The sequence below is a fragment of the Coregonus clupeaformis genome, chromosome 31 (genome assembly GCF_020615455.1).
Source record: "Coregonus clupeaformis isolate EN_2021a chromosome 31, ASM2061545v1, whole genome shotgun sequence".
NCBI classification, from domain to species: domain Eukaryota; kingdom Metazoa; phylum Chordata; class Actinopteri; order Salmoniformes; family Salmonidae; genus Coregonus; species Coregonus clupeaformis.
In genome coordinates, this window is record NC_059222.1 from 17,300,629 (window position 1) to 17,326,903 (window position 26,275).

The 26,275-nt window shown below is 40.6% G+C and overlaps 1 protein-coding gene across 2 annotated transcripts in view; it reads left to right on the forward strand.

Moving 5' to 3' along the window:
* Window positions 1–364: 364 nt before the first annotated feature.
* LOC121547664 (endothelial PAS domain-containing protein 1-like) overlaps window positions 365–26,275 on the forward strand; it is a 61,770-nt gene continuing 35,859 nt past the window's right edge. For both annotated transcript variants that reach the window (XM_041859035.2, XM_041859036.2), the window contains exon 1: window positions 365–754. In XM_041859035.2, coding sequence (XP_041714969.1) covers window positions 729–754 — 26 coding nt within the window. In that variant the 5' untranslated portion in view covers window positions 365–728. The remainder of the gene's footprint in view (window positions 755–26,275) is intronic.

The window sequence follows — 26,275 nt, forward strand, 5'->3', positions numbered from 1 at the left end:
GCATGAATGACAGGTGTGTGTTTTTCTGTTGCTATCACCATTCAAGCACATTAACAGATGAAAGGTTAGGATGGTTGCTCAATGCAAGGCCTTGACTTAATCTACCTACTTACATGTACCTACACAACATACAAGGGCAAGTCAACTCACAGGTGTAGGCTACCGTATGTAGGCCTACCGTATGTAGGCCTATCCGTACTCTGAATGACAGCATAAAACGGCGAAACCATCAGGGTAGTGGGTGGGGATATTTAAGGCGGTTCTACACAGCATTTTCACCAATCACGGCGGTCAGATTGACGCGTGAGCGGCTGTCAACGGGCCAGCTGAGCGCAGAAGAGTGTACAGCGAACTGGGCTAGAAGTTCAGCAGACCAGCAACAACCAACGCAACGAAGGAATCTTTGACAGCGGACCTGATTTTATCCAACTTCTAAAGCATTTGTAGGCTAAAGCCTGTGGATTGTAGGCCTACCTTTCGTGAATCGGTGAATAGGCTGTACAATCCTTGGCAGTGTTCTGAGACTGTACAGCTGCCAACTGCTTCTGAAAGACAACTTGCATATGAAATGGACTGTGCGTAAAGAGCAGAGAAATTACATAATCTCGATTTGACTTTCAATATTTTTCATTGTGTGTGTCATCTGTTGCTTTAAAATTGTTGCGAAAGTGGACTGACTCGGACTTTCGGGGAAATTCCATTTGTCACTGAACTTTGCAAAAGAAAACATGACCGCGGATAAGGACAAGAAAAGGTAACGTAGATTTTTAGGTATTTATTGTTTGGGCTATTTGTTCTTAGATGTATACATTTGATAAGAAATTATAATGTTAAACCAGCAATCAACACGTTAAATGGTAGGCCTAGTAAGCTATTGTCCTCGCAATCTATGAGTGACATTTCGCAGAAAATTCGCATCTCCGAGACCTGTTGCGCTTTAATAAAAAGCGCACTGTGAGTTATAGGGTATACTATTAGAATAAAATGTTCCTTATAGAACCAAAAAGGGTTCTATCGCTTGATTCATAGGCTATATGGAACTCCAAAAAGTTATATATAGAACCCTTTTATAGGGTTCATTGATCGCAACCCTGGAGGTTCTATTTTACTGAACCAAAATGGTTCTGTATAGAACCCTGCATGGTGCCATTTATTAATTATACTAATATTAAATGGTAATATTTTGAGCTAATAATTTAATTTAATAAACAATTAGATAATGGTCAGAAGAATAACAGCATAGTTTTTAGAATGTATTGTCATTATATGCAAACATCGTTTTGAAATATGCACTGATGGCCAGGGAGGCATCTCTTTGTTTGAATGATGGCCCACGTTAACACTGGCTGATTTCTTTACAACACTATAATCAGACCCGGCGCCAGGATAAAGTGACTAAAGTGGCAGTAGAAATTGCCGAGGGGGCAACATTTTGGTTGGGTTCTTGCATTGGAATGATATTGAATTATGCTTATATCACGCTATACCACAATAAACATATAGTTCAACTGCAGAGACTCGAGATCATTGAGTGCTTTTGAAGTGACAGGTTGGCGCGAAATCTGTAGCCTATCTCTGCTGCGCTGTATCAGCGTAAAATAGGGGCCTTCTAGCAGTCGTAAGGACAAAGATTCAGCAGGAGGCAGGCAGATAAAGGTGCAAATGAGTGTCGGATTTATTTACACAGCGCTGATGTTTAAAAGATTACGGTGATATTTACAAATATATATACAAAGTTCTGACTTCAAAATGTCAGCATTCAAAAGAAAAAACCTCTCATCAGGAAAAATCTGTCTTAACCAATAAAGCACAGGTGGGGTCTACCAGGCTCAGATACAGCCTCCCGTTGAGTTACCCAAAAGTGAACTAACTAGAACATACCCAAAGGCAATTAAATACATTTAGCATCACCTATTCTTGGCGAGCAGGCCAGGTATATCTATAGATGGCTAAAGCGCGCGTGTTCACACAACATTAAACATGACAGAAAAACCGGACACATGCTCTCCAAACAATGATAATGAAGAAATTGACAGTAAACTGGTAAATGCAATTAAAGAAACTACACGTTCTTTATCCACAAGTGTTGCGCAGTTTGTGAGCTCTCCAAACAACTTTTCCACTTGGATAATGAGAATCAAATCAAATCAAATCAAATATTTGGTCACATACACGTGTTTAGCAGATGTTATTGCGGGTGAAGCGAAATGCTTGGGTTTCTAGCTCCGACAGTGCAGTAATATCTAACAAGTAATATCTAACAATTTCACAACATATACCCAATACACCCAAACCTAAGTAAAGCAATGGAATTAAGAATATATAAATAAATATATGGATGAGCAATGTCAGAGCGGCATAGACTAAGATACAGTAGAATAGTATAGAATACAGTATATACATATGAGATGAGTAATGCAAGATATGTAAACATTATTAAAGTGACTAGTGTTCCATTTATTAAAGTGGCCAGTGATTTCTAATCTATGTATATAGACAGCAGCCTCTAATGTGCTAGTGAAAGCTATTTAACAGTCTGGCCTTGAGATAGAAGCTGTTTTTCAGTCTCTCAGTCCCAGCTTTGATGCACCTGTACTAACCTCGCCTTCTGGATGATAGCGGGGTAAACAGGCAGTGGCTCGGGTGGTTGTTGTCCTTGATTATCTTTTTGGCCTTCCTGTGACATCGGGTGCTGTAGGTGTCCTGGAGGACTGGTAGTTTGCCCCCGGTGATGCGTTGGGCAGACCGCACCACCCTCTGGAGAGCCCTGCGGTTGCGGGCGGTGTAGTTGCCGTACCAGGCGATGATACAGCCCAACAGAACGCTTTCAATTGTGCATCTGTAAAAGTTTTTGAGGGTTTTAGGTTCCAAGCCAAATTTCTTCAGCCTCCTGACAAATGGTATGAATGGTATGTTATTTAATGAATTATCAACATTTCCATAACCAAACATTCTAAATTAATGGGGGAATATGTTGGGATTAAAAGTAACTTCACTGATCAATATATATTTAATGGTGCATTGATAAACATTGACAAACAACTGGCACAATGAAACAAAAATTGTGCAGGAATTGGCAGGAGTCAATGCGCAATAGTGGAGAGAGACAGGTCTATAGCCGTCTTCACCACACACCTAGTCTCCACATTTTAAATTATGCTCGAGACACGTTCCTAACACATAAGCAGTAACCTTATTAACATTGTCAGGAGATAGCAGTGGTCATTTTCCCTTCAACTGAAATCATTATGGTTCAGTATTTCTAACCACCCCCCTTAAACACACACACTCCCCAAACGAATGGACATATGACAGCAAGGCAGAATGGCACATTCCAAACAAGCACTGGGTACATGGATGTAGATTGGTGGAGCAAATAAAGGAACATCATAGCAGTTGCCCCGAGGCAGATGAACACTTTGCCCAGGCCCTAAACACTGTCCACTAACCTTTTGGTGATACCGGGGCACAAACTTCCCTGCATGGGCCTTTGTTGAAGCAGGTAAAGGAGCATTCTCTCCCAAATGATGCACAGTGGACACTGGGGTTGTCTCCAGACCCCCCAGCAGTTACACAACTTCCGTGCCACACCCAGGAACATTTTAGAGGTGCAATAATTTTCTCTCCAAGCCCGGGGGAAAGGGTCAGAGCACACCCTCTCCTCTCCAGGCTCCGGAGAGAGCGGTCATAATCAATTCAGTGTCAGTCAATGTCGGGATGAAAACCTCACACACCCCATCATAGGGCAGGACACTCCTGCAGAGCGCCCCCTATAGGAACAGCAGAGGAGCAGGAAGGAGACAGTTCGGCCTCCAACATGGCGTCCTCACCAGGGCTGACTGGTAAACTTGCCCTTAAAAATCCAAATCTAATATTAAAGTCAGAGGTGTATCACATTATTCACTGAGCCTACCACAGAGATGACAAGTATATCCCTGCTTTTTATGGAAACACAATGGAGTCATACCTAACCACCCCATTGGCTTTCCATAGTCCCAGTACACACAGCGTGGCGTGCTCTATCCATTGTGCTGACAGCGCAGCGGAGATACAGAATGTTTATTGCGCCAACCTGTCACTCAACTTCTTTGCTATTTTTATACAGGGACATAAAACTAAAACTGAGGCTGCACAAGTTTGAACTGAGGGGGCTCCCTTTAGCCCCCTCGTGGAACCGGGTATGAATACAATACAATATACTTTGTTCTCAAACCCCAAAACAGTTGAGGGGAGCACAGGTTCAAGCTGCATGCAGCACCCCTAGTATTCTGTGTGGTTAAGGGCTTTGCTCAAGGTCCCAACTGTAGGGGAATGTTATCAGATCAATTCCGCAATTTTTTTTACGGCGCCCGGCCCGGGATTCAAACCGGCCACCTTTCGGCCACGGGTCCAACTCCTGCCACAGGTCCATCTCCTTAGCCACTGGGATACCTGCTTGACTGGTTCCAGAGAAGAAGAAAAACTGAGTAAAAACATTAGTTAATCTTCAGAAATAAGCATGAGTTAATCTGCCAAAATTAAGACAAAATGCTATACAGACATATCATTATTATGATCTAGAAGAACAATTTACATGCAGTTGTCAGCAGCAGCTGAAAGAGAGATCCTCAGCCTCTGATAGTTCTGGGTTACTGCCAGACGGAGCAAAACATCGAAAGTGTGTTAAAAGCCATGTAATGATTAACTAGGCTATTGAATCACCAAGACGTATTATACATAATTTAATAAAAATAATGTTTATTTGAAAGAGTTAGCTGGCTAGCTTGTAAAGTGGCAAATTATAGTAGCCTAGCTTTTTCTGTTTAGCTAGCTAGCTAAGTTAGCTTACAAACTTGCTCAAATTCTAATAACATTTAAACTTTATTTATCTAGCCTATGGTTTATCATATGACTTTGGCTTCATATATTTGAATTAAATAATCAACGTTGCTTACCTTAATACGTTGAAAAATAACGCACTTATTGGTAGGCTAATTTTAGGCTACTTGCAAATTGTTTCAACCACCATCCTCTTGCCTTGTCATGCTGGAATGGATTGGCAGTTGGTTTTTGAATCGTAATGGGAATTACATTTTGAATTGACCAAAAGGTTCTATATAGAACCCCTTTTTTAATCTATGCTTTTGTATGCTTTTATTAAGCACATTAGGTCTATTTCCTCTTGCTTCTAGCTAGCATTTAGTTTGCAACAGTTTTGTATGAACCTTGCTGTTTGCCGCTCAGACCTTGGCAACAGCGTTACAAAATATGAATTAGATCTTCCCCTTGCCATAGAGAGCTAACGTGTAGGGTGTCAGCTAGCCATTTTTCTGACCAGGCAAAATCATTACATTTTACATATTTAGCAGACGCTCTTATCCAGAGCGACTTACAGTTAGTGAATACATATTTTTGTATTTTTTTTGTAATACTGGCCCCCCATGGGAATCGAACACACAACCCCATGCTCTATCAACTGAGCTACATCCCTGCCGGCCATTCCCTCCCCTACCCTGGACGACGCTGGGCCAATTGTGCGTCGCCCATGAGTCTCCCGGTCGCGGCCGGCTGCGACAGAGCCTGGATTCGAACCAGGATCTCTAGTGGCACAGTTAGCACTGCGATGCGGCGCCTTAGACCACTGCGCCACTCAGGAGATGGAGAAATCATGCAGCAACATCATTAATATGGATACAAATGTCAATGGAAAACAGCTCAAACTAATTAAAGGGAATGTTAGCTGTAATTTCAAAGTTTGATGTGACTGGGTTAGCTTTTGTGAGCTGCTGTTGTGTTCTAAAATCCCCATTAGGACCTGGCCTACACTCTCGGGCAGTGATAGAACCCTCAAGGTTTTTTGCCCGTTCCCAAAAGCATTTGGCGATTGGCCCGTAGGCTACTAGCCTCACGTACCTTTAGGCCCTAAAGCTTAGGCTTACACACTAATGCCAGATAGCCTAAAATAATGAAAGAAAAACCTCAATGTAGCCTATAGATAGGCTATAAATTGCACAAGAATTATACATATATGGATTTTTTAAGGTATTGTTTTCTCTATTTCTCTTTATACAGCCCATGGATATAACCGCGGAGACTGCGGGTTATGAGTCAACCCACGCATCACTAGTAGGCTATGTAGGGCTCATTAAGCTAATGAAGAGTTAAAACAACAGAATCTGTTAAACAGACATAGCACACATTATCTGCTTAACAGAACTTCTCAAAAACTCAAAGTAGTAATAAAGATTCAGTCTATACAGTAACTGGAGTGGTGAACAGGTAAGGAGAGAGAGTGATGAAGGGGACAGTGAATTTCAGTGGCTGTAGCCTACTTCATCTATAAGAAAGGTTTTCAGAAGACTCATAGAAACACTTAACACCTGTAACTTTGACTTTAATCTCAGACCTCAGAGCAAAACTAAATATTGACCTTGTGACCTTTTTATATGAAGAAAATAGACGAAAACATTCTGAGAACGACAAAGATTGCCACAAACTAATGTATAGTATGTACTGTATGCATTGAGTGTCGCCTGATGGTGAGCCTGTAGTTCTGAGGTTTACAGAACCCACAGCGTACTGTACTTCAGCCTATGGCTCCTACAGCAAAAAAAAAAAAAATGGTAATAATTGTTCACCAGTGGTGGTGACTGGTGAAGTCATGTGTTTGTTTCACTTATTAACTTATTTAATGGAATCAGTTTTCTCTGCCGACAGCTTAGTAATGGTCTATCCCATGTGCGAGCCAAATCATGAAAAATATGTTTAACATCTTCAAATTCTTAGCTCCTTAGCTCCCCTCCGACTCCCTAGGAGAAGACAGTGGATTTGTGCGTCCTTTAGTTTTGGAGTGTTTTCTGTATTGTTTGAGTAAAATGGTTAGATAGATACACCATATCCCCCTGAGGAGAGCAGTGTGAGAGAGTCTAGTAACGAGATGAGCGCCTCTCAGTCTGCCCCAGCCTCATGACTGCACTGAAGAGCTTTCTCAAATACACACTATCGAATCAACCCCAAACATACAGAACATAAACAAGACAGGTATTAAGAATCGAACAGGGACACTAAATCTTTATGATCAGGAAATGGGGCTGTAGAGAATGTAGTGACATTTCCTTTGGGCAGAGAAGGGTTTCCCGTTAGCCATAACAACTTATACAACACAAGAGACATGTCGGCGGCCATCTTAGAGAAGACTACCAGCTCACTGGTTCAATGAGGGTAGAGATTAAAAAGAGAAGGCCCTAAGGGTGTGTGTGTGCGTGTGTGTGTTAGGCCTTGCCATTTATTGCAAGTTGAAATGTCTAGTCTTTATGGCATTGTCAATTGGGTGAATCATTGCTTCTGGCCTGGCTTGTACAGCAATGTTTATTTGAGTGGTGATATTGCATACTTTGTTTTATAGACCATGTGTTATTGTGAAAGGATCCACTTATGGGATTATTTGATGTGTTTATTTACATACTGTTCTCATATGGCTATACAATAACACTGTACAAGCAGCATGACAAATGTAAGTATCCACTTTTTCCCCCCATTAATTTCTCATACATTTCATAAGTAAAGGATCTATCTATTCCCCTGTTTTTCACGTACTGTCACCACAATGTTTATTCTCATAGCTAGCACTGTGTACTAATAGAGCATTCTGGCTTTCTACACCAGTCACTTTGTGCTGGTCTGTTTTGGTTTGTGGCTTTGGTGAGGTTACGTCACCTTTATTATGGGGTGCTCTCTCTCTCTCTCTCGCTCTCTCTCTCTCTCTCTCTCTCGCTCTCGCTCTCGCTCTCGCTCTCGCTCTCTGTGGCTTGTTCTGTGCCGGGTCCTCTAAAGGAGCCAGTGGCCTGTTAGGGAGAAGAAAGGACCTTCCCTGGCCAGAGCCCCTGTCAACTCAGCCATTCAGCCCATTGGCCTGTGCAGACAGAGCTGGCACCATGCCCACTGCCTTGCCACAGCGCTATCCAAACATTACCCAAACACTGACATACCCCACTCAACGTTTCTCCTCTAGGCCATGATTACAGGTTGGCCATGGGATTAAGAGACATACGCCAAATTCACACTGAGAGACATAAACCAAATTCACACTGAGAAACATAAATAAAATTCACACTGAGAGACAGTATGTGGTTGCTGGTCCCACACCTCTGGAAGGTCTCTAGCTGTCTTACCTCGATTTTTCTTGGATCCTTTTCAAATTAGTCAAGCGAATGGGGAATTGTAGTGGTTTCGTTCTTTCCATCAGTGTGACGGATAAGCAGTATTGAATATGACTTGACATTGAGTAGATGGCTGACTTAGCACTAAAGATTTTTGCTCTCTAATCCAGAACTTTACACATGCACACACACACACACACCACACCACACACACACACACACACACACACACACACACACACACACACACACACACACACACACACAAACACACACTGTTCAGGCCAGTCAAAGTACAGGCCTTATACTCTCCCATATAATGAGCCACTTCACTGAGTAAGGTCTCAGTTTGGTTTCTCTTTCACATTCATTTGCTGGAGTTTTAAATGGCAGGCTAGTAGCACAGAAACTACCTTTGTGTAAGACCACTGTGCATGTGTGAGGTTTTAGGGCTCTTTTAGAGTTTTTAATGTGAGGGTTTTAAAGAAATCGAGAGGGAAACAGTATTTCCCAGCTGTATGATGTCTCTAAACTGAAACATGCTGTTTATTGTGACAAGTTCTCAGGAGGGGTCATGAACGCAGGCTTCTGAAATCTCAGCCCCAACCCCGCTGGAGAAACAGCATGGGGGAGGGGCAGAATTATTGGTATTCTCCAGAATTATATACTCCTCTCCCCCCCTCTCTCTCTCTCTCTCTCTCTCTCTCTATCCATTCAACTTAAACTCTTTCTCTGCAAGTTGTTGTTGTAGACCTTCTTCAGTACACTGTCACCTGGTCCTTCCAGACCCCCAGCTTCCTCTTCCTCCAGCCAGCTTTACCATAATGCCCTTCCTCACGTCAGCTGGCCGCAGTCCAGCCCTCAGTCCCAGGCCCATTCCCACCAATACTCCCTTTTTACCTGAGAAATTAGTATGTCTGTATAGACCGTAACGTCACCCACCATCGCCCCTATGTCTTTGAAGCTATGATTCATAAGGTTTTTACACACGTCTTGGGCCCTTATGATGCACTATTGTATTGAGCTGATGGTAATCATATAAGATAGGAAGCTCCTTGGCCCAGACTGCAGGCTTTATAAAGCCTGTGTCTGCCCATGTTGTTGTGGCTTGGAAGTTACTATTAGAATGTGCCAAAACATTGATTTAAAAATGTTATCCACTGGACAGCGACTGCAAAAGTTACAACATTTCTAACGTTTATGGTATAGTAGTTAATCAACCAACGTCATTTGAATTGAGTAATTTTGCATTGGAGGAAGGCAGGGAGACAGTAAAAGCATGGATCAGAGATGCATTTCCTTCTTACTAAATCCTAATCTTGAGATTACACTTAAATTACACCAGTTTCAGCTGTTATCTGTTGCGAAAGATGAAAGGCGATGAAACAACTCAGGCCACTCCCTCCCTCCCTCCTTCTCTCACTCTCACTTAAATCCTTATTGTGCCAAGGCAGCGGTTGCCTAGTTTGTATGCAGTGGCAGAGCGGCACTAGGCAACTGTGGTCCGCCACCTGTGTTTTGGAATATTAGCCCATCACAGTCAGCAAATCACAGAAGAATGTTTATCCTCCAGAAAAATGTGCCTATGGCCACTATGCAGGTGGTCTTGCCCATTAAGATGTCAAATATTTGTTGACAATCTCATTAAGATGTTGAAGTGGAACGAGGGGAGAATGATGGACAGATGTGTGGTGTGGCACATCAAGTTATGTACTTGAAGAGGTGGGTGGCCATTATGGCGTGGGAAGGGGGGAGCAGGGGGCCGCCATCGTGATCCCATCATGCCTTTCAGTGAGTGTATCAGATGGATCAGCCATCTCCTCTTCTCTCCCTTCCCCTGATTGAGAGCAGCTCATTGGGCTGCGCTGCACTTGGTTGGGCTGGCGGCTGGTGGCTAGCTGGCGGGCGCTGTTTGTTTGACTGTGTGCAGGAACACTATGTTCCAGAGGATCAGAGATTAGCCAGGGCCGTATTGTTCGCTGTTTGTGTTTAGCAAGACGCCACTACCACAGGAAGACAGACTGTAAGCAAGGAAGGTGTGTGTGTGTGTGCCTGCATGCATGTGTACGTGTGTGTGTGTGTGTGTGTGTGTGTGTGTGTGTGTGTGTGTGTGTGTGTGTATTTGGGAGGGAGGCGTATGGTCTGTTCCATTTATGTGACCCGAAACCACCTTTATGGAAAGTACATTGCATGTCTTTTTATTGAATACAAATGGCAAAAATGGAAGCGATGTGAGTAACCTTCTTTTGGTGCTTAAAATTAAAAGCTGTCCCCTTAGCTCTTCCTAAGTCTAATTGTGTTGCTGTTGTACTCCAGTCACAACAAATAGTGCATGAAAATACCAAAAACCTGTACAGGCAAGAGGAATGTAGCTAGTGCATAGATGTTTAATGATAAATTATTTGCTACTTATGCAAGAGGGGGAGGGAGAGAGGGCTGGTGAAGAGAGAGAGAGAGTGACAATGTTTCCTGAAGAGAGCAATACTTTGTTTTGGTCCCTCATGAAAGGTCACTCACATGTAGGCTGTCACTCACTGGGGCCATGGACATGTTTTTTTGATGTAGGTGTTGATTGAAATAGGTGGGAAAGAAATGTTGAGATATATAATTTTTTGTTCCAGTTATGCAATGATACTAGCTAATAGCCCCAACTGTTCAAAAGCTAGAACCAAATTCAGAGGAAGAAAACCGCTCTGTTTGTCACTACTGCTAAGTAGCGCACATCGGAGGTTACTTATGAGCGGAGGAGGACCTCAAGCGAAGGATGAAGGCAAGATAACAAAAATGATGTATTATTAAACAAAATTTCGAAGTTCACGAGGCCTCTGATGATGTGAGACCCCAGGCAATTGCCTGAGTTGCCTAATGGTAAGTCCGCCACTGCCTGTACAGGCGAGAGGAATGTAGCTAGTGCATAGATGTTTAATGATAAATTATTTGCTACTTATGTAAGAGGGGGAGGGAGAGAGGAAGGGCTGGTGAAGAGAGAGACAGTGATTCCTGATGAGAGCAAAACTCCTGTTTGTGGATTTTGGATGAACATACCTAGAATGTCCCTGTAATACTCCTGTAACATCCCTGTAGCATCCCTGTAACTTCCCTGTAACGTCCCTGTAACATCCCTGTAACTTCCCTGTAATGTCCCTGTAACATCCCTGTAGCATCCCTGTAACTTCCCTGTAGCGTCCCTTTAGCATCCCTGTAACTTCCCTGTAACGTCCATGTAACATCCCTGTAGTGGCTTGTATCCAGCCACCTGGTTCTCTACCACCCCTACTTCACCTACTGCCCAGACCTTGTAGGTCCTTCAGGGCAGTTCTGGGAGGGAGTGTATGTATGTATATGTTCTGAGTTTCCTAAGCATTACTCTGTTTGTTATGACATTAACCCTCTGACAGAAGAGGAGATGTGGGGAGGGATGAAAAAAGGTAGGTTGGAGTGTTAGGTTAGGTAGGTTGGAGCAATGTCTTTGACTGATATGTTAATCAAAAACAGGAAAAAGTGGAGGTGTGGCAGCCTCATTTTAACGTAGGCTGTCACACACAGTGGCAATGGGGACATTTTTTATGTAGGTTTTGGTTTAAGTGGCAATGGGGACATTTTTTTATGTAGGTTTTGGTTTAAATAGGTGGGAAAGAAAGGCCTTTGGGGTTTTTCTGCACAGCCAATTCTCCAGTGTTAAATCAACACTGAGAGTGTTAAATTTAACACTGGTCCAGTGTCTATATGGGTCCACACTTTTCAGTGTTCAATTAACTTACTGTTTAGTGTTTAGCCTTATTTGCATATTTCCCAGAGTGCCTTGCCTTTTAAGTGAATTATGGAGTTACCACCCATGACTGCATTTGTTAATGAAAATGACATGGTTGTTGCATTCATCCATTTTCAGTCCTGTGGCCGTCACCATGTGAGATCCTAAGTGAATATGTTATCATTCAAATCAAATTCTTTAGCACAATATAACACATTTCAGAAGGGCCTTGTTTTACCATAAAACAGTGGCCTGAAACTCATGGTTTACAGGCAAAATCAGGCCTGCAAGTCACATTATGCCAGCTTGCAAAATGATGTGTAATTCCTATTGGAATCCAGCATTTGGAATTTGTATTCACCTGCAACCTGCATTCAGAATAACTGCCAGGTTGGGAAGACTAAGATATCTAATGCATCTGAACTGGAACAACCATTTCAGTAACGGGTGCAATAAGTCCAAGTAACAGATTGGTTTAGTTTAGAAAAATGGATGTCATTTATATTTGAGTATGATATTAATCAATGTACATACAAAAACATACACATTGAATCAAACAATTCAAAAAATCAACCTGCAATAGAGCATGCTGGGAAATATGATAATGATGGGTGTGGTTTTGGTTTAACACTGGTTATTAACACCAACACTGGAGTTCTTTTACACCAGTGAGTTTTAATGTAACACTTACAGAGTTACTTTAACACCTGAATCAACACTAGAAATATTACACTGAAAAATCAACACTATTTAACACTGGCCAATTTGCTGTGTGACTATGTGGACTTCCTAAGAAAAACCTAAAGTAGTTACTACCCTCGTGTTCGATCTTGACTGTGATCCTACACACCTCCCTTGGGTGTGTGTTGACCTTGGGGGTACCAAGAAGGACATCGTCTGTGATGTACATAACATTAAAAAGCATACAGTATGGGCATTTCCAACATGTGAAGTTCATAGGAGTATGTCAAATCTGGTGTCAAATGAAAGCTTTTTTTTTGAAAAATTATGGCATACTGTATATACATTATTCAATCATTTTCTATCCTAAATATTAGGAATAGGCAAAGGTTTTGATTTCTGGTCAAACAGATGCAAAAGGGGTCTTAACAGAATAATTTTGGCGTAAAGACCTCTGCCAAATAATATAAACACTGCCTTGTGTAAGTTTAAGAACCCTGTCCCTTCAAAAACCCACATATCTTTAAGATATTTTCTAATTTCTCTCTCTAATGAGGGAAGTTAATGAAAGATCACAGAAGTAACAAGTAAATATATAACTACCAATTAGTTATAGTGATTTTACTCATATCTATTTGTGATTAAAACTCGAAATTGTGTTACCAAATTGGTAACAGAATTTCCGGAAAATCTGTAACTAATTAATGCAATTGAATTGCCTACAATGGGAAATCATAGTAGTCACAAACCACAGTTGGGTCACCCTTCCAGATCAAAATGTTCTCTTTCTCTTTCTGTCATCTGGTGGTCAAAGCAAGTGTGAAAACAGTCTGGAAAGCCCCTCCCTCTTTCTCTCTCTCCCTCTTTCTCTCTCTCTCTGCCTCTCTCTCTCTCTCTCTCTCTCTCTCTCTCTCTCTCGCTCCTATTTCCAGTTATTGTCACCTCTCCCTGCTCTTTCTGACACCCACACATGAGCCCCCCTCTCTTTCCATTTACTGTAACCAGCATCCTTACCCACTGAGGACCGACTAATTTCAACATCCACAGATGTTGAATTTTGGTCACATCCGGACCTACCTTTATTTGGCCCAAACATAGATGTCCATGATTGGGTCAGATTTGGTCCAGTCCGGACCAGACCAAATCTGAACCAATCATAGAGGTCTATGTTTCACAATTTTGGAGAGCACAGTACAGTACAGTACAGTACAGCACAGTAGAGTAGTTGACTATAGTACTGTACTGTACAGTAGAGTAACATAGAGTAGAGTTCAATACAGTACACAGTAGAGCACAGTTGAGTTGAGTACATTATAATGTACTGCATTGTACTGAACTATACTCTACTTTACTGTACTGTACTGTGCTGTGCTGTACTGAACTCTACTGCACTGTACTGAACTATACTCTACTGTACTCTTCTATACTCTACTGTACTCTACTGTACTCTACTGTGCTGTACTGTACTGAACTCTACTGTTCTCTGCTGTGCTGAGCTGTACTGTACTGCAGCACTACTGTGCTGAGCTGTACTGTACTTGACTGAGCACTACTGTGCTGTACTTTGATGTCCAAATTTGTGAAACATAGACGTCTATGATAGGTTCAGATTTGGTCTTGTTTGGAGGTGGAGCTCATTAAAATAATAGCCAGTGTGTGGAATAATACTCAGATATGCAAATGAGGATATTGCATATGTCTAACTGTGTGTATGTATTTAGGATACATCACCATGAAGAGAATGGCATTTATATCTATAATTATGCATTTCTGTGTAGTACAGTTCAGGGACCCATGATGAAATTCCGTTACCGCAATTCTGTTACCGGGTGTAAATCCATTCACTTATTGTAGTTCAATAACCAAAATAGATTTTTTCAAAGTCAAGGTGTCATGTCATAGCTGACACCCCATCTTTGAATCTTAATTCGGAGCAGATATTTAAGAGTTTTTGGAAAACATGCTCACATAAAAATCAGAGGGAGATTTTACTGAAATTCTGTTACCAAATTTTGCATCCGTAATTGTGTTTTTGTAAAATGGTCTGTGTCAGTTGGTGAAAGTAGTCCTTGTGCACAGAGTTGTATGGTTTGTTAAACTTAGAAGCAATGGCTTTTGTTTGGCATACATTTTAAAGTGAAAGATCGGAGTCTCAGCGCAATTCCGTTACAGTGGAATTGCCCATATCTCCAAAAAGGTTGATGGAAAATAAAAAATTCCCAAAGAAAAGAAGGGAAACTCGATATTGCTACTCCCAAGTGTATTTGTTGCCTAGACGTTCACCAGCAGACAATGTGTCAACCAGACTGGTCCTCATTAGGTAACCCCCCTACTGGATGAGGATCACTCTGGTACTACGCAATCTCATGACTCTGGAGCTACAGTGCACTGAGTTCAACATGCTTACAGGTGTAGGGTCTTAATTTGATCTCCCTGTTGCAGGAGAACTTTCCTGCAATGCAGGAAATTTAAAACTTGTAGTGTATTTGAGGTTTAAAAAGGGATTCTGAAGTTTATCATTTCCACTTTGAAATTTCAGATTTTCCCTCGTGAAAATGTATCAACCCATACAAAAATGTATATTATTTATATTCCACGTAATAATTAACATTTCCTCTTGCTGCAGGATTATTTTCCTGCTGTTGCAAACTGGCTCAAATTAGTATTCTACATCTATATATCACACTCTTGTATCACACTAAACTCTTCATAGCTCTTCAATCATAGCTTCATGTCAATATGTCAGACTTGTTCTGCCATTTTAATCCTCCTTAACAATGTGCCCGGGCCCCGGAGGCCTTGTGACTTGCCACGGCTAGGAGTTTAAGTACCATCAGCATTAATGTCAGGTGATGTAGAGAACAGTAGAGAATGTCAGGTATGCATTCTCTGCCAATGGGCCCTGAACTTGTTCGAATGCCTGCTGGGTCGTTCCATGTCATTTCAGCAAGCCATGACACCCACCATCTCAGATTGTTCTGAAACCATTTCTGTAGTTAGAAACAGATAAGATTAGCATTCCTGCAACATTATTTTATTAAAATATAATTTGATCTCTAAGAAATTAAGCTAATTGATTGCACCAAAAATGGCCATTTTAATTTATAGGATTTAAATAATATTCAATAAATATAATACCTAACATCCGATTTGGACCAAACCTTTTTCTAACAACGAGTGAGACATGAGGGACCCCAACAAATTGTCAAAAGCAACCCACGGACCCCCCACACCCTACGCCAATCCCACCCCAACAACGAGTATACGGTATCAGTTCTCTATGTCTGACAAGTACTATTGAGCTGCAGCTCAGAGTATTATTTCTTCATCCCATGTATTCTCAGTGAATGTTGTGTTTTTTCCCCCTGTTCAGAGAAATTAGTCATTGAAGTTGTTTGTTTTATGTCCCATCCTACATCCTGATATTACCAGGTTCTGACCACTAGCTAGTGCTGTTCCCTTCAACGTTAAAGGGATAGTTCAACCAAATCAAAATTGACATATTGGTTTCCTTACCCTGTAAGCAGTTTATGGATAAGGTATGAGACCAACCCATGCTTTGGTGTTGTTTACCTGGTCACTGTTTGAAATGCTAACTTATTAGCAATTGTGGCACAAATCCAATGCAAGTCAATGGTACCTATATTAGCATTTTCGTGCTTCATATCCAAATCATCTATAAGGAACATCATTGGATATCTTAAAAAACATCAACACCTGTAACAGCACCATCTACTGGTCAAAACCAGAACGGTATACTTGTTGTTGGGGTGGGATTGGCGTAGGGTGTGGGGGGTCCGTGGGTTGCTTTTGATTCCTCATGTTTCTCATTGTTAGAAAAACGTTTGGTCCAAATCGGATGTTAGGTACTATATTTATTTAATATTATATGAATCCTATATATTAAAATGGCCAATTTGGGTGCAATAAATTAGCTCAATTTCTCAGAGATCAAATTATATTTAAACAAAATAATGTTGCAGGGATGCTCAACTTATCTGTTTCTAAAGAACATAAATAATTTCAGAACAATCTGAGATGGTGGGTGTTGAAATCCTATTTCTTGTGCTTTTTGAGGTGGAATGACCCTGCTGCTTTCTCCTCTACTGGCTCAGTACGCCCTGTCCTCGTCTCACACTGAAATACTAAAGGGACAGATCTTGGTCCCATGTCTCTACAGTCTATAGAAGGATGATGCCTCAGGACATGCAACATCATTTTCTTTTTACCAGCTTCCTATAAATCATGTGCAGGTTTACGACACAGACGCACGCTAGCAGGGAAAGTGAATAGAGAAACAATGGCCGACTAGATGGGCTGTACGGAGATCCACAAGTTCTGAACTGCAGATCTATTCATACTGACTCACGTTACAGGAATGTGCGGGAATAGAGAAAGTGTAGCGGCCCTGCATCTCTTAGCCAGGTGCTATATCAGGTAAAATGCGTAAGCTAGGGGTGAATATGTGTAAATGAAACAGACAATATCAAAGGCAGCTCTGTCATTGGACTGTTACATCATGATCTGGCAGAGCTTAAAAGCCCACTGTTTTCCTACAGATGTAGGATCTTAATTTGAGCCAGTTTGCTACAGCAGGAAAATAATCCTGCAGCAACAGGAAATGTGAGTTATTATGTGAATTATAATTAATCTACATTTTTTGTAGGGTTTGATGCATTTTTTTTGGGGGGGGGGCAAATCAATTCTGACATTTTAAAGTGGAAATTACAAACTTTAGAAGCTTTTTAAACCTTGAATACACTACAAGTTTGCATTTCCTGCAACAACAGGATGATCAAATTAAGATATGGCATCTGTATATGTGTTTTCCTGGACAGACTTCTCACAGTCTCGTTGAACAGTCATGTGTCTTTGTAAGCCTGTTAAAAGAAAAAGAAGCCCCGGAAGATCGTCAAAGACCCCAACCACACAAACCATAGACTATTTTCTCTGCTGCCGCACGGCAAGAGGTACCGGTGTCTGACACAAACAAGGCTCTTGAACAGCTTCTAACCCCGAGCAAAACGACTGATAAATAGCTAACAAAATAGCTACATGGACCGACTTTACCTTGTATCTTTATTTACCTTTCATTTCAGTATTTGTAATGTCTCTATGCACACTCACAGGGCCCTACACAATCACACACACAAACACTCACTCCATCATTTTCTCACTCACACATAATATGCACATACACTACGAGTCAAAAGTTTTAGAACACCTAATCATTCAAGAGTTTTTCTTTATTTTTACTATTTTTTACGTTGTAGAATAATAGTGAAGTCATCAAAACTATGAAATAACACATATGGAATCATGTAGTAACCAAAAAAGTGTTAAACATATCAAAATATATTTTATATTTGAGATTCTTCAAATAGCCACCCTTTGCCTTGATGACAGCTTTGCACACTCTTGGCATTATCTCAACCTGCTTCATGAGGTAGTCTCCTGGAATGCATTTCAATTAACAGGTGTGCCTCCTTAAAAGTTAATTTGTGGAATTTCTTTCCTTCTTAATGCGTTTGATTCAATCAGTTGCGTTGTGACAAGGTAGGGGGTATACAGAAGATAGCCCGATTTGGTAAAAGACCAAGTCCATATTATGTCAAGAACAGCTCAAATAAGCAAAGAGAAACAACAGTCCATCATTACTTTAAGACATGAAGGTCAGTCAATCCGGAAAATTTCAAGAACTTTGAACGTTTCTTCAAGTGCAGTCGCAAAAACCATCAAGCGCAATGATGAAACTGGATCTCACCGCCACCGGAATGGAAGACCCAGAGTTACCTCTGCTGCAGAGGATAAGTTCATTAGAGTTACCAGCCTCAGAAATTGCAGCCCAAATAAATGCTTCACAGAGTTCAAGTAACAGACACATCTCAACATCAACTGTTCAGAGGAGACTGTGTGAATCAGGCCTTCATGGTCGAATTGCTGCAAAGAAACCACTACTAAAGGACACCAATAATAAGAAGAGACCTGCTTGGGTCAAGAAACACGAGCAATGGACATTAGACAGGTGGAAATTTGTCCTTTGGTCTGGAGTCCAAATTGGTGATTTTTTGTTCCAACCGCCATGTCTTTGTGAGACGCGGTATGGGTGAACGGATGATCTCCGCATGTGTATTTCTCACCGTAAAGCATGGAGGAGGAGGTGTTATGGTGTGGGGGTGCTTTGCTGGTGACACTGTCTGTGATTTATTTAGAATTCAAGCACACTTAACCAGCATTGCTACCACAGCATTCTGCAGCGATACGCCATCCCATCTGGTTTGGGCTTAGTGGGACTATCATTTGTTTTTCAACTGGACAATGGACACACCTCCAGGCTGTCTAAAAGCTATTTTACCAAGAAGGAGAGTGATGAAAAATTCAACAATGAGAATTGGTACTTGGTACTCAGACGGGGCAGGGCACGCATAGACAAGATGGCGTATTGAATAGAAATCGGTACAAAACACCTCAAGATAAAAACATAATATTCAAAATCAGTAAGTTAGACTAAATATTAGCATTTCATATATTCGCAGTTAATATAATTCAATCTGGATAATAACACAAAACAGATCATAAGGCTAGATAAATATATCGACAAATATTACAACAACACGCAACACCCAAACATGACTGAAGACAAGCGTGGAGAGCCGATCCCCAAAAGGAAACGCGACTCATCGACTGATACAGATGATATATGCTTTTCACCACTGGGTATGGTAAGTGTGGAAAGCGACCTGTTGAAGTCGATAAATGACAAATTGGGCATACTAGAATTGGTCAGTAAAGACGTAAAAGAGTTGAAAGCGAGTCTTCAAATGAGTGACGAAAAAGCTTTGGTAATGGAGAAAGAAACCATAGAATTAAAGTGACAGTCTCTAAAATGGAAACGGACGTTAGGGAACTAAAAAAGGAGAACAACCTTCTGAGAGAAGCCTTACTAGACATCCAAACTAGATCGATGAGGGAAAATCTAGTACTTACGGGTATTCAGGAAAAGGAGGGAGAAATAACAGAGAATATTATGAAGGACTTCCTGCATACAGCACTACAAATCCCACTCGAGGCTGTCGATAAAATCCAACTCGAACGTGTACATCGTTTCGGAAAAAGAGGACAGAAATATGAGCGCCCAATCGTTGCCAAATTTGCTTTTTTTAAGGATAAAGCTATGGTGAAAAGCCTAGGAAAAAGACTTGCTGGCACGAGAATAGGCATGAATGATCAGTTCCCGAGGAAGATTGTAGAAAGGCGCAAAGTTCTGTATCCAATCTTCAAGGAAAACAGATTAAAAGGGAAACGTGTTGCACTCGTGGTGGATAAATTATATATTGACAACCAAATGTTCAGAGACACAAAGACTACTCCATGGCTATTCTAAAAGTTGTAATAGAGGAGTCAAATATTGGAGCACCTGATACTAGCAATGATAGGGATTGTGATATTAAATAACATTTATAGTAAGTATAGTATTTTATAAAAGGATAAAACAATATAACAAGCAGAATAATACATCTTTAAATACAAATAATTAGAACATGGCTTTTTTGGCGGGGGGTTGTTGTTTTGGCGGATGGTTGTTGTGGTTGGTCCTGTGTTCTCTCTGGCGTCCTTTCCCCCTTGCGGCAGATGTGGATGCGGGTGCGTTTGCACGCTTGGCCCATTTCTTCCGCAGTCAACCATGTGGTGTGCATTTTTGTGTTTGAAAAGGTGCGGCGTTAAGTGAGTGAGAGGTGAAATGGTTGCATATCCCAGAGCCGACCGGGGGTCTATGAGCAGGGGTAGTGAGAGAGAGCTTTCAATTTTGTGTAGATGAGGGATATACATTTTTAAATATAGTATACGTCTAATCTAATTTTTCATTGTCCTATCATGATGGAAAGATCCCTAACCCTATAACCTGGACACCCACCTGAGCGACCCATACACCAAAGAGAAGTTCCCATCTCTTTTATGGACCTGCTGTGAATATGCAGCCTAAACAGAGAAATAAATGCGGTCAGAGACCTACTTGAGCAGCACCGCCCCCTCAAGATTCTGAGCCTGTCTGGCAGGGTTGGTCCTACAAAGCCAGAGCCCCCTGATGGGAGAGCATAATATACAAGGAAATTCTCAAAGCTGCTAATGAGAACCTTGACGACCTTTTACCTAGCCGGTGGGGATTCCGGTGGGGTACGCCCCCCCAGGTAGTGGCAGTGCTGGCAAAACTGGCTGCAGTAACCCATGGGGAGGGGGTCACACTCGGACAATCAGAGAGGGGGTTTATCATTGTGGCCCAGGTGGCACAAAATAATCAAAGGTCTGACCGCATGGAGATGCTTGGGAAAATGGTTACAACAGGGGATCAGAGTGTTTGTGTCTCAGGTGAAGAGGGTGGATCTGATCTCCATCACCTAGGACTTGACATAGATTAAGTAGATTAATCAAATCTCACATTGTTATCAATTTCTGCTCAATCTGCATGCTTTCTCAATCAGTTTTAACTGTATGTGCACTCGTAAATCAAGTTATTTCTCGAGTTGGGCTCTGGGATATAACAGCCGTTGAGTATCTGATTTTATGGTGGATTGTGGAGGAGGGGGGTTGAGTGTGTTGGAGTATTTGAGTATGTGCGTGTGTGCTTGTCTGGCATCTGCTGTGGGGGGGCGGGGATGTTGGGGGGGAGGGGGGGTATGGGATGGACCACGGGAATTACAGTGGGGAAAAAAAGTATTTAGTCAGCCACCAATTGTGCAAGTTCTCCCACTTAAAAAGATGAGAGAGGCCTGTAATTTTCATCATAGGTACACGTCAACTATGACAGACAAATTGAGAAAAAAAATCCAGAAAATCACATTGTAGGATTTTTTATTAATTTATTTGCAAATTATGGTGGAAAATAAGTATTTGGTCACCTACAAACAAGCAAGATTTCTGGCTCTCACAGACCTGTAACTTTTTCTTTAAGAGGCTCCTCTGTCCTCCACTCGTTACCTGTATTAATGGCACCTGTTTGAACTTGTTATCAGTATAAAAGACACCTGTCCACAACCTCAAACAGTCACACTCCAAACTCCACTATGGCCAAGACCAAAGAGCTGTCAAAGGACACCAGAAACAAAATTGTAGACCTGCACCAGGCTGGGAAGACTGAATCTGCAATTGGTAAGCAGCTTGGTTTGAAGAAATCAACTGTGGGAGCAATTATTAGGAAATGGAAGACATACAAGACCACTGATAATCTCCCTCGATCTGGGGCTCCACGCAAGATCTCACCCCGTGGGGTCAAAATGATCACAAGAATGGTGAGCAAAATCCCAGAACCACACGGGGGGACCTAGTGAATGACCTGCAGAGAGCTGGGACCAAAGTAACAAAGCCTACCATCAGTAACACACTACGCCGCCAGGGACTCAAATCCTGCAGTGACAGACGTGTCCCCCTGCTTAAGCCAGTACATGTCCAGGCCCATCTGAAGTTTGCTAAAATGCATTTGGATGATCCAGAAGAGGATTGGGAGAATGTCAGATGAAACCAAAATATAACTTTTTTGGTAAAAACTCAACTCGTTGTGTTTGGAGGACAAAGAATGCTGAGTTGCATCCAAAGAACACCATACCTACTGTGAAGCATGGGGGTGGAAACATCATGCTTTGGAGCTGTTTTTCTGCAAAGGGACCAGGATGACTGATCCGTGTAAAGGAAAGAATGAATGGGGCCATGTATCGTGAGATTTTGAGTGAAAACCTCCTTCCATCAGCAAGGGCATTGAAGATGAAACGTGGCTGGGTCTTTCAGCATGACAATGATCCCAAACACACCGCCCGGGCAACGAAGGAGTGGCTTCGTAAGAAGCATTTCAAGGTCCTGGAGTGGCCTAGCCAGTCTCCAGATCTCAACCCCATAGAAAATCTTTGGAGGGGAGTTGAAAGTCTTTGTTGCCCAGCGACAGCCCCAAAACATCACTGCTCTAGAGGAGATCTGCATGGAGGAATGGGCCAAAATACCAGCAACAGTGTGTGAAAACCTTGTGAAGACTTACAGAAAACGTTTGACCTGTGTCATTGCCAACAAAGGGTATATAACAAAGTATTGAGAAACGTTTGTTATTGACCAAATACTTATTTTCCACCATAAATTGCAAATAAATTCATTAAAAATCCTACAATGTGATTTTTCTGGATTTTTTTTCTCATTTTGTCTGTCATAGTTGACGTGTACCTATGATGAAAATTACAGGCCTCTCTCATCTTTTTAAGTGGGAGAACTTGCACAATTGGTGGCTGACTAAATACTTTTTTTCCCCACTGTATTTGCTAGGATAATAATTGCTTGTCAATGAATTAAATGTAATACAATGGCAATCCGGGTTATATGTTAGAATCCTACGCGTGAACTGCCGACATTATTACGCATATTAATTGATAATGATGGAAAATAGGATATGCATAATTTGAAAAAAAATAGTTATATAGATATATATATATAGGTGAAAACATTGGAAATGCTTTTGGCGGTTAATCTGCTTCTGTTTTGTGGGTGGCACTGTGTGCTGTTTTCGATGGATGGGTCCTGGCCTCTCGGGGCCTTAGGGATACGGAGGGACGTGGGTGGGATGCTGATCACTGGGATGACGGCTCAACTTGGGATGGGGAGGGGCTTTAGCGGGGGAATTAGTGGAGAACAATTGAAGGGTTACTCCGTAGCAATGCAAATATCACGGTACAGCTATATGGACACTCAATCATTACGCTATTTTTTATTGGTAAATTTACAAACATATATAATGATAAATAGACTTGAAACTTGTATCTCATTATGGTGTATGGTGAAATAAGTATAGCCAGTTATAATTGTAATGGCTTAGCTGATAATAACAAAAGAATAACAATATTTACATGGCTCAAAGAGAAGGAATATAATATCTATTGTATACAGGAAACTCATTCAACAATTCGAGATGAAGTAGCGTGGAAAAATACTTCTCCCATGGACAAAGAAATTCAAAAGGGGTGATGATATTAATTAATAGTAATTTCGATCCAAATGTGCAAATTGTCCAAATAGATACGCAAGGTAGATGGATTATTTTAAATATGTTATTGGACCATAAACAGATATGGCTCATTAACCTTTACGGACCAAATAATGATGATCCACAATTCTTTGACAATATATATAATAAATTATCAAGCCTGCAAGCAACTAAAGACAATATTATTATGGTGGGGGATTATAATACTGTTTTAAATAGCTCAATGGACCGTAAAGGAAATCACACCACAAACAATCACCCACATGCTCTTAAGGAAATTGTGAATGTCATGGATACATTAGAACTAGTAGATATATGGAGGCTTAAATATACTGATCTAGTGAGATGTACATGGCGGAGACTGAATCAAGCTAGTCGTCTTGACTTCTTTCTTATCTCATTCTCTTTGGCACCAAAAGTAAAAAAAGTGTTGATAGGGGACAGAATGCGGTCGGACCATCATATAATAGGCATATACATTACTCTTACTGAATTTCCACGTGGGCGAGGATATTGGAAATTTAATCAAAGCCTATTGGATGATAATTTATTTATAATTAGAACAAAGGAATTTATAACTGACTTTTTCCAACATAACATAGGTACAGCGAATCCCCTTATTGTATGGGACACCTTTGAATGTGCCTTTAGAGGCCATGCAATTCAGTACTCATCTCGAAAACAAAAGCAATTTAGGTCAAAAGAGTTTATACTAAGAAAGGAAATAGAAAGTCTAACAGAACAGATAGATGGCAATAAAAACTGTAACATAGAGGCTCAGAATAAATTAGAGGAAAAACTAAAAGAAATTGAAAAACTTATTCAAGAAAGATCAAGTGTAATATATTTTTAAAATAAAGCAAATTGGATGGAATATGGGGAAAAATGCACAAAATTATTTTTTAATCTTCAACATAGGAATGCTACCAAAAAGAACTTAATGAAACTGGTTACAATTGATGGAGTCACCCATAATTCACCAAATGATATTTTGAAGGAAGAAACAAAGTACTTTAAGCATATGTTTTATTTTCAGTCGCCTCCATCTCCTCTAACTGAAGCTAATTGTAGAGATTTTTTTTCTATTGATAATGTCAAATTAACAGCCACACAGAAAGACTCATGTGAAGGTGAAATTACAGAGGAGGAACTTCTGGATGCAATTAAAGACTTTAAGTCCGGGAAAACTCCAGGGTTGGATGGCATACCAGTCGAGGTATACCAAATCTTTTTTGATATACTAAGAGGACCATTATTAGCATGTTTTAACCACTCCTATGTAAATGGTAGATTATCTGACACTCAAGAAGAAGATCTCATTATTACTGAAACAGGATACAAGTGGAAAATATAAAAATCCAGTCCATTTACAAAATTGGAGGCCCCTTACACTTCAGTGTTGTGATGCAAAATGTATAGCGCATAGAATAAAAAAGGTATTGTCGGATATTATTCATTCTAATCAGACAGGTTTTTTACATGGAAGATACATTGGATATAATATAAGGCAAGTATTGGAAACAATAGAACACTATGGAAAATATGGGAAACCAGGCCTGCTATTCATAGCAGACTTCGAAAAGGCATTTGATAAAGTTCAACTGGGGTTTATATATAAATGCCTGGAGCATTTCAATTTTGGAGAATCTCTTATAAAATGGGTCAAAATCATGTATAGTAACCCTAGGTGTAAAATAGTAAATAATGGCTATTTCTCAGAAAGTTTTAAACTGTCAAGAGGAGTGAAACAAGGTTGTCCACTATCGGCATTTCTATTTATTGTGGCCATCGAGATGTTAGCTATTAAAATCAGATCCAATAATAATATCAGAGGATTAGAAATACAGGGCTTAAAAACAAAGGTGTCATTGTACGCTGATGATTCATGTTTTCTTTTAAATCCACAACTAGAATCCCTCCACAGCCTCATAGAGGATCTAGATACATTTTCTAACCCCTCTGGATTACAACCAAATTATGACAAATGTACTATATTACATATTGGATCACAAAAAAAAAATGTTTTTACATTACCATGTAGTTTACCAATAAAATGGTCTGATGGTGATGTGGATATACTCGGAATACATATCCCAAAGGAAATAAATGATCTCACTTCAATAAATGTTAATAGAAAGTTAGCAAAAATAGATAAGATCTTACTACCATGGAAAGAAATATACCTGTCAATTTGTGGAAAAATCACCCTGATTAACTCTTTAGTATTATCCCAGTTTACCTATTTGCTTATGGTCTTGCCTACACCTAGCGAACAGTTTTTTAAATTATATGAGAAAAAAATATTCAATTTTATTTGGAATTGCAAGCCAGACAAAATTAAAAGGGCATATTTATATAATGAATATGAATTCGGAGGACAGAAATTATTAAATATTAAAGCATTAGACCTATCACTAAAAGCTTCAGTCATACAAAAGTTATACTTAAATCCGAACTGGTTCTCAAGCAAATTAGTAAGATTGTCTCACCCAATGTTCAAGAAAGGCCTTTTTCCCTTTATTCAGATTACAACCTCTCACTTTCAGTTATTTGAAAAGGAAATAATCTCCCAAATATCACTATTTCTAAAACAAGCCATAGAAAGTTGGTTGCAATTTCAATTTAATCCTCCAGAAACGACAGAACAAATAATGCAACAAATATTGTGGTTAAATTCAAATATATGAA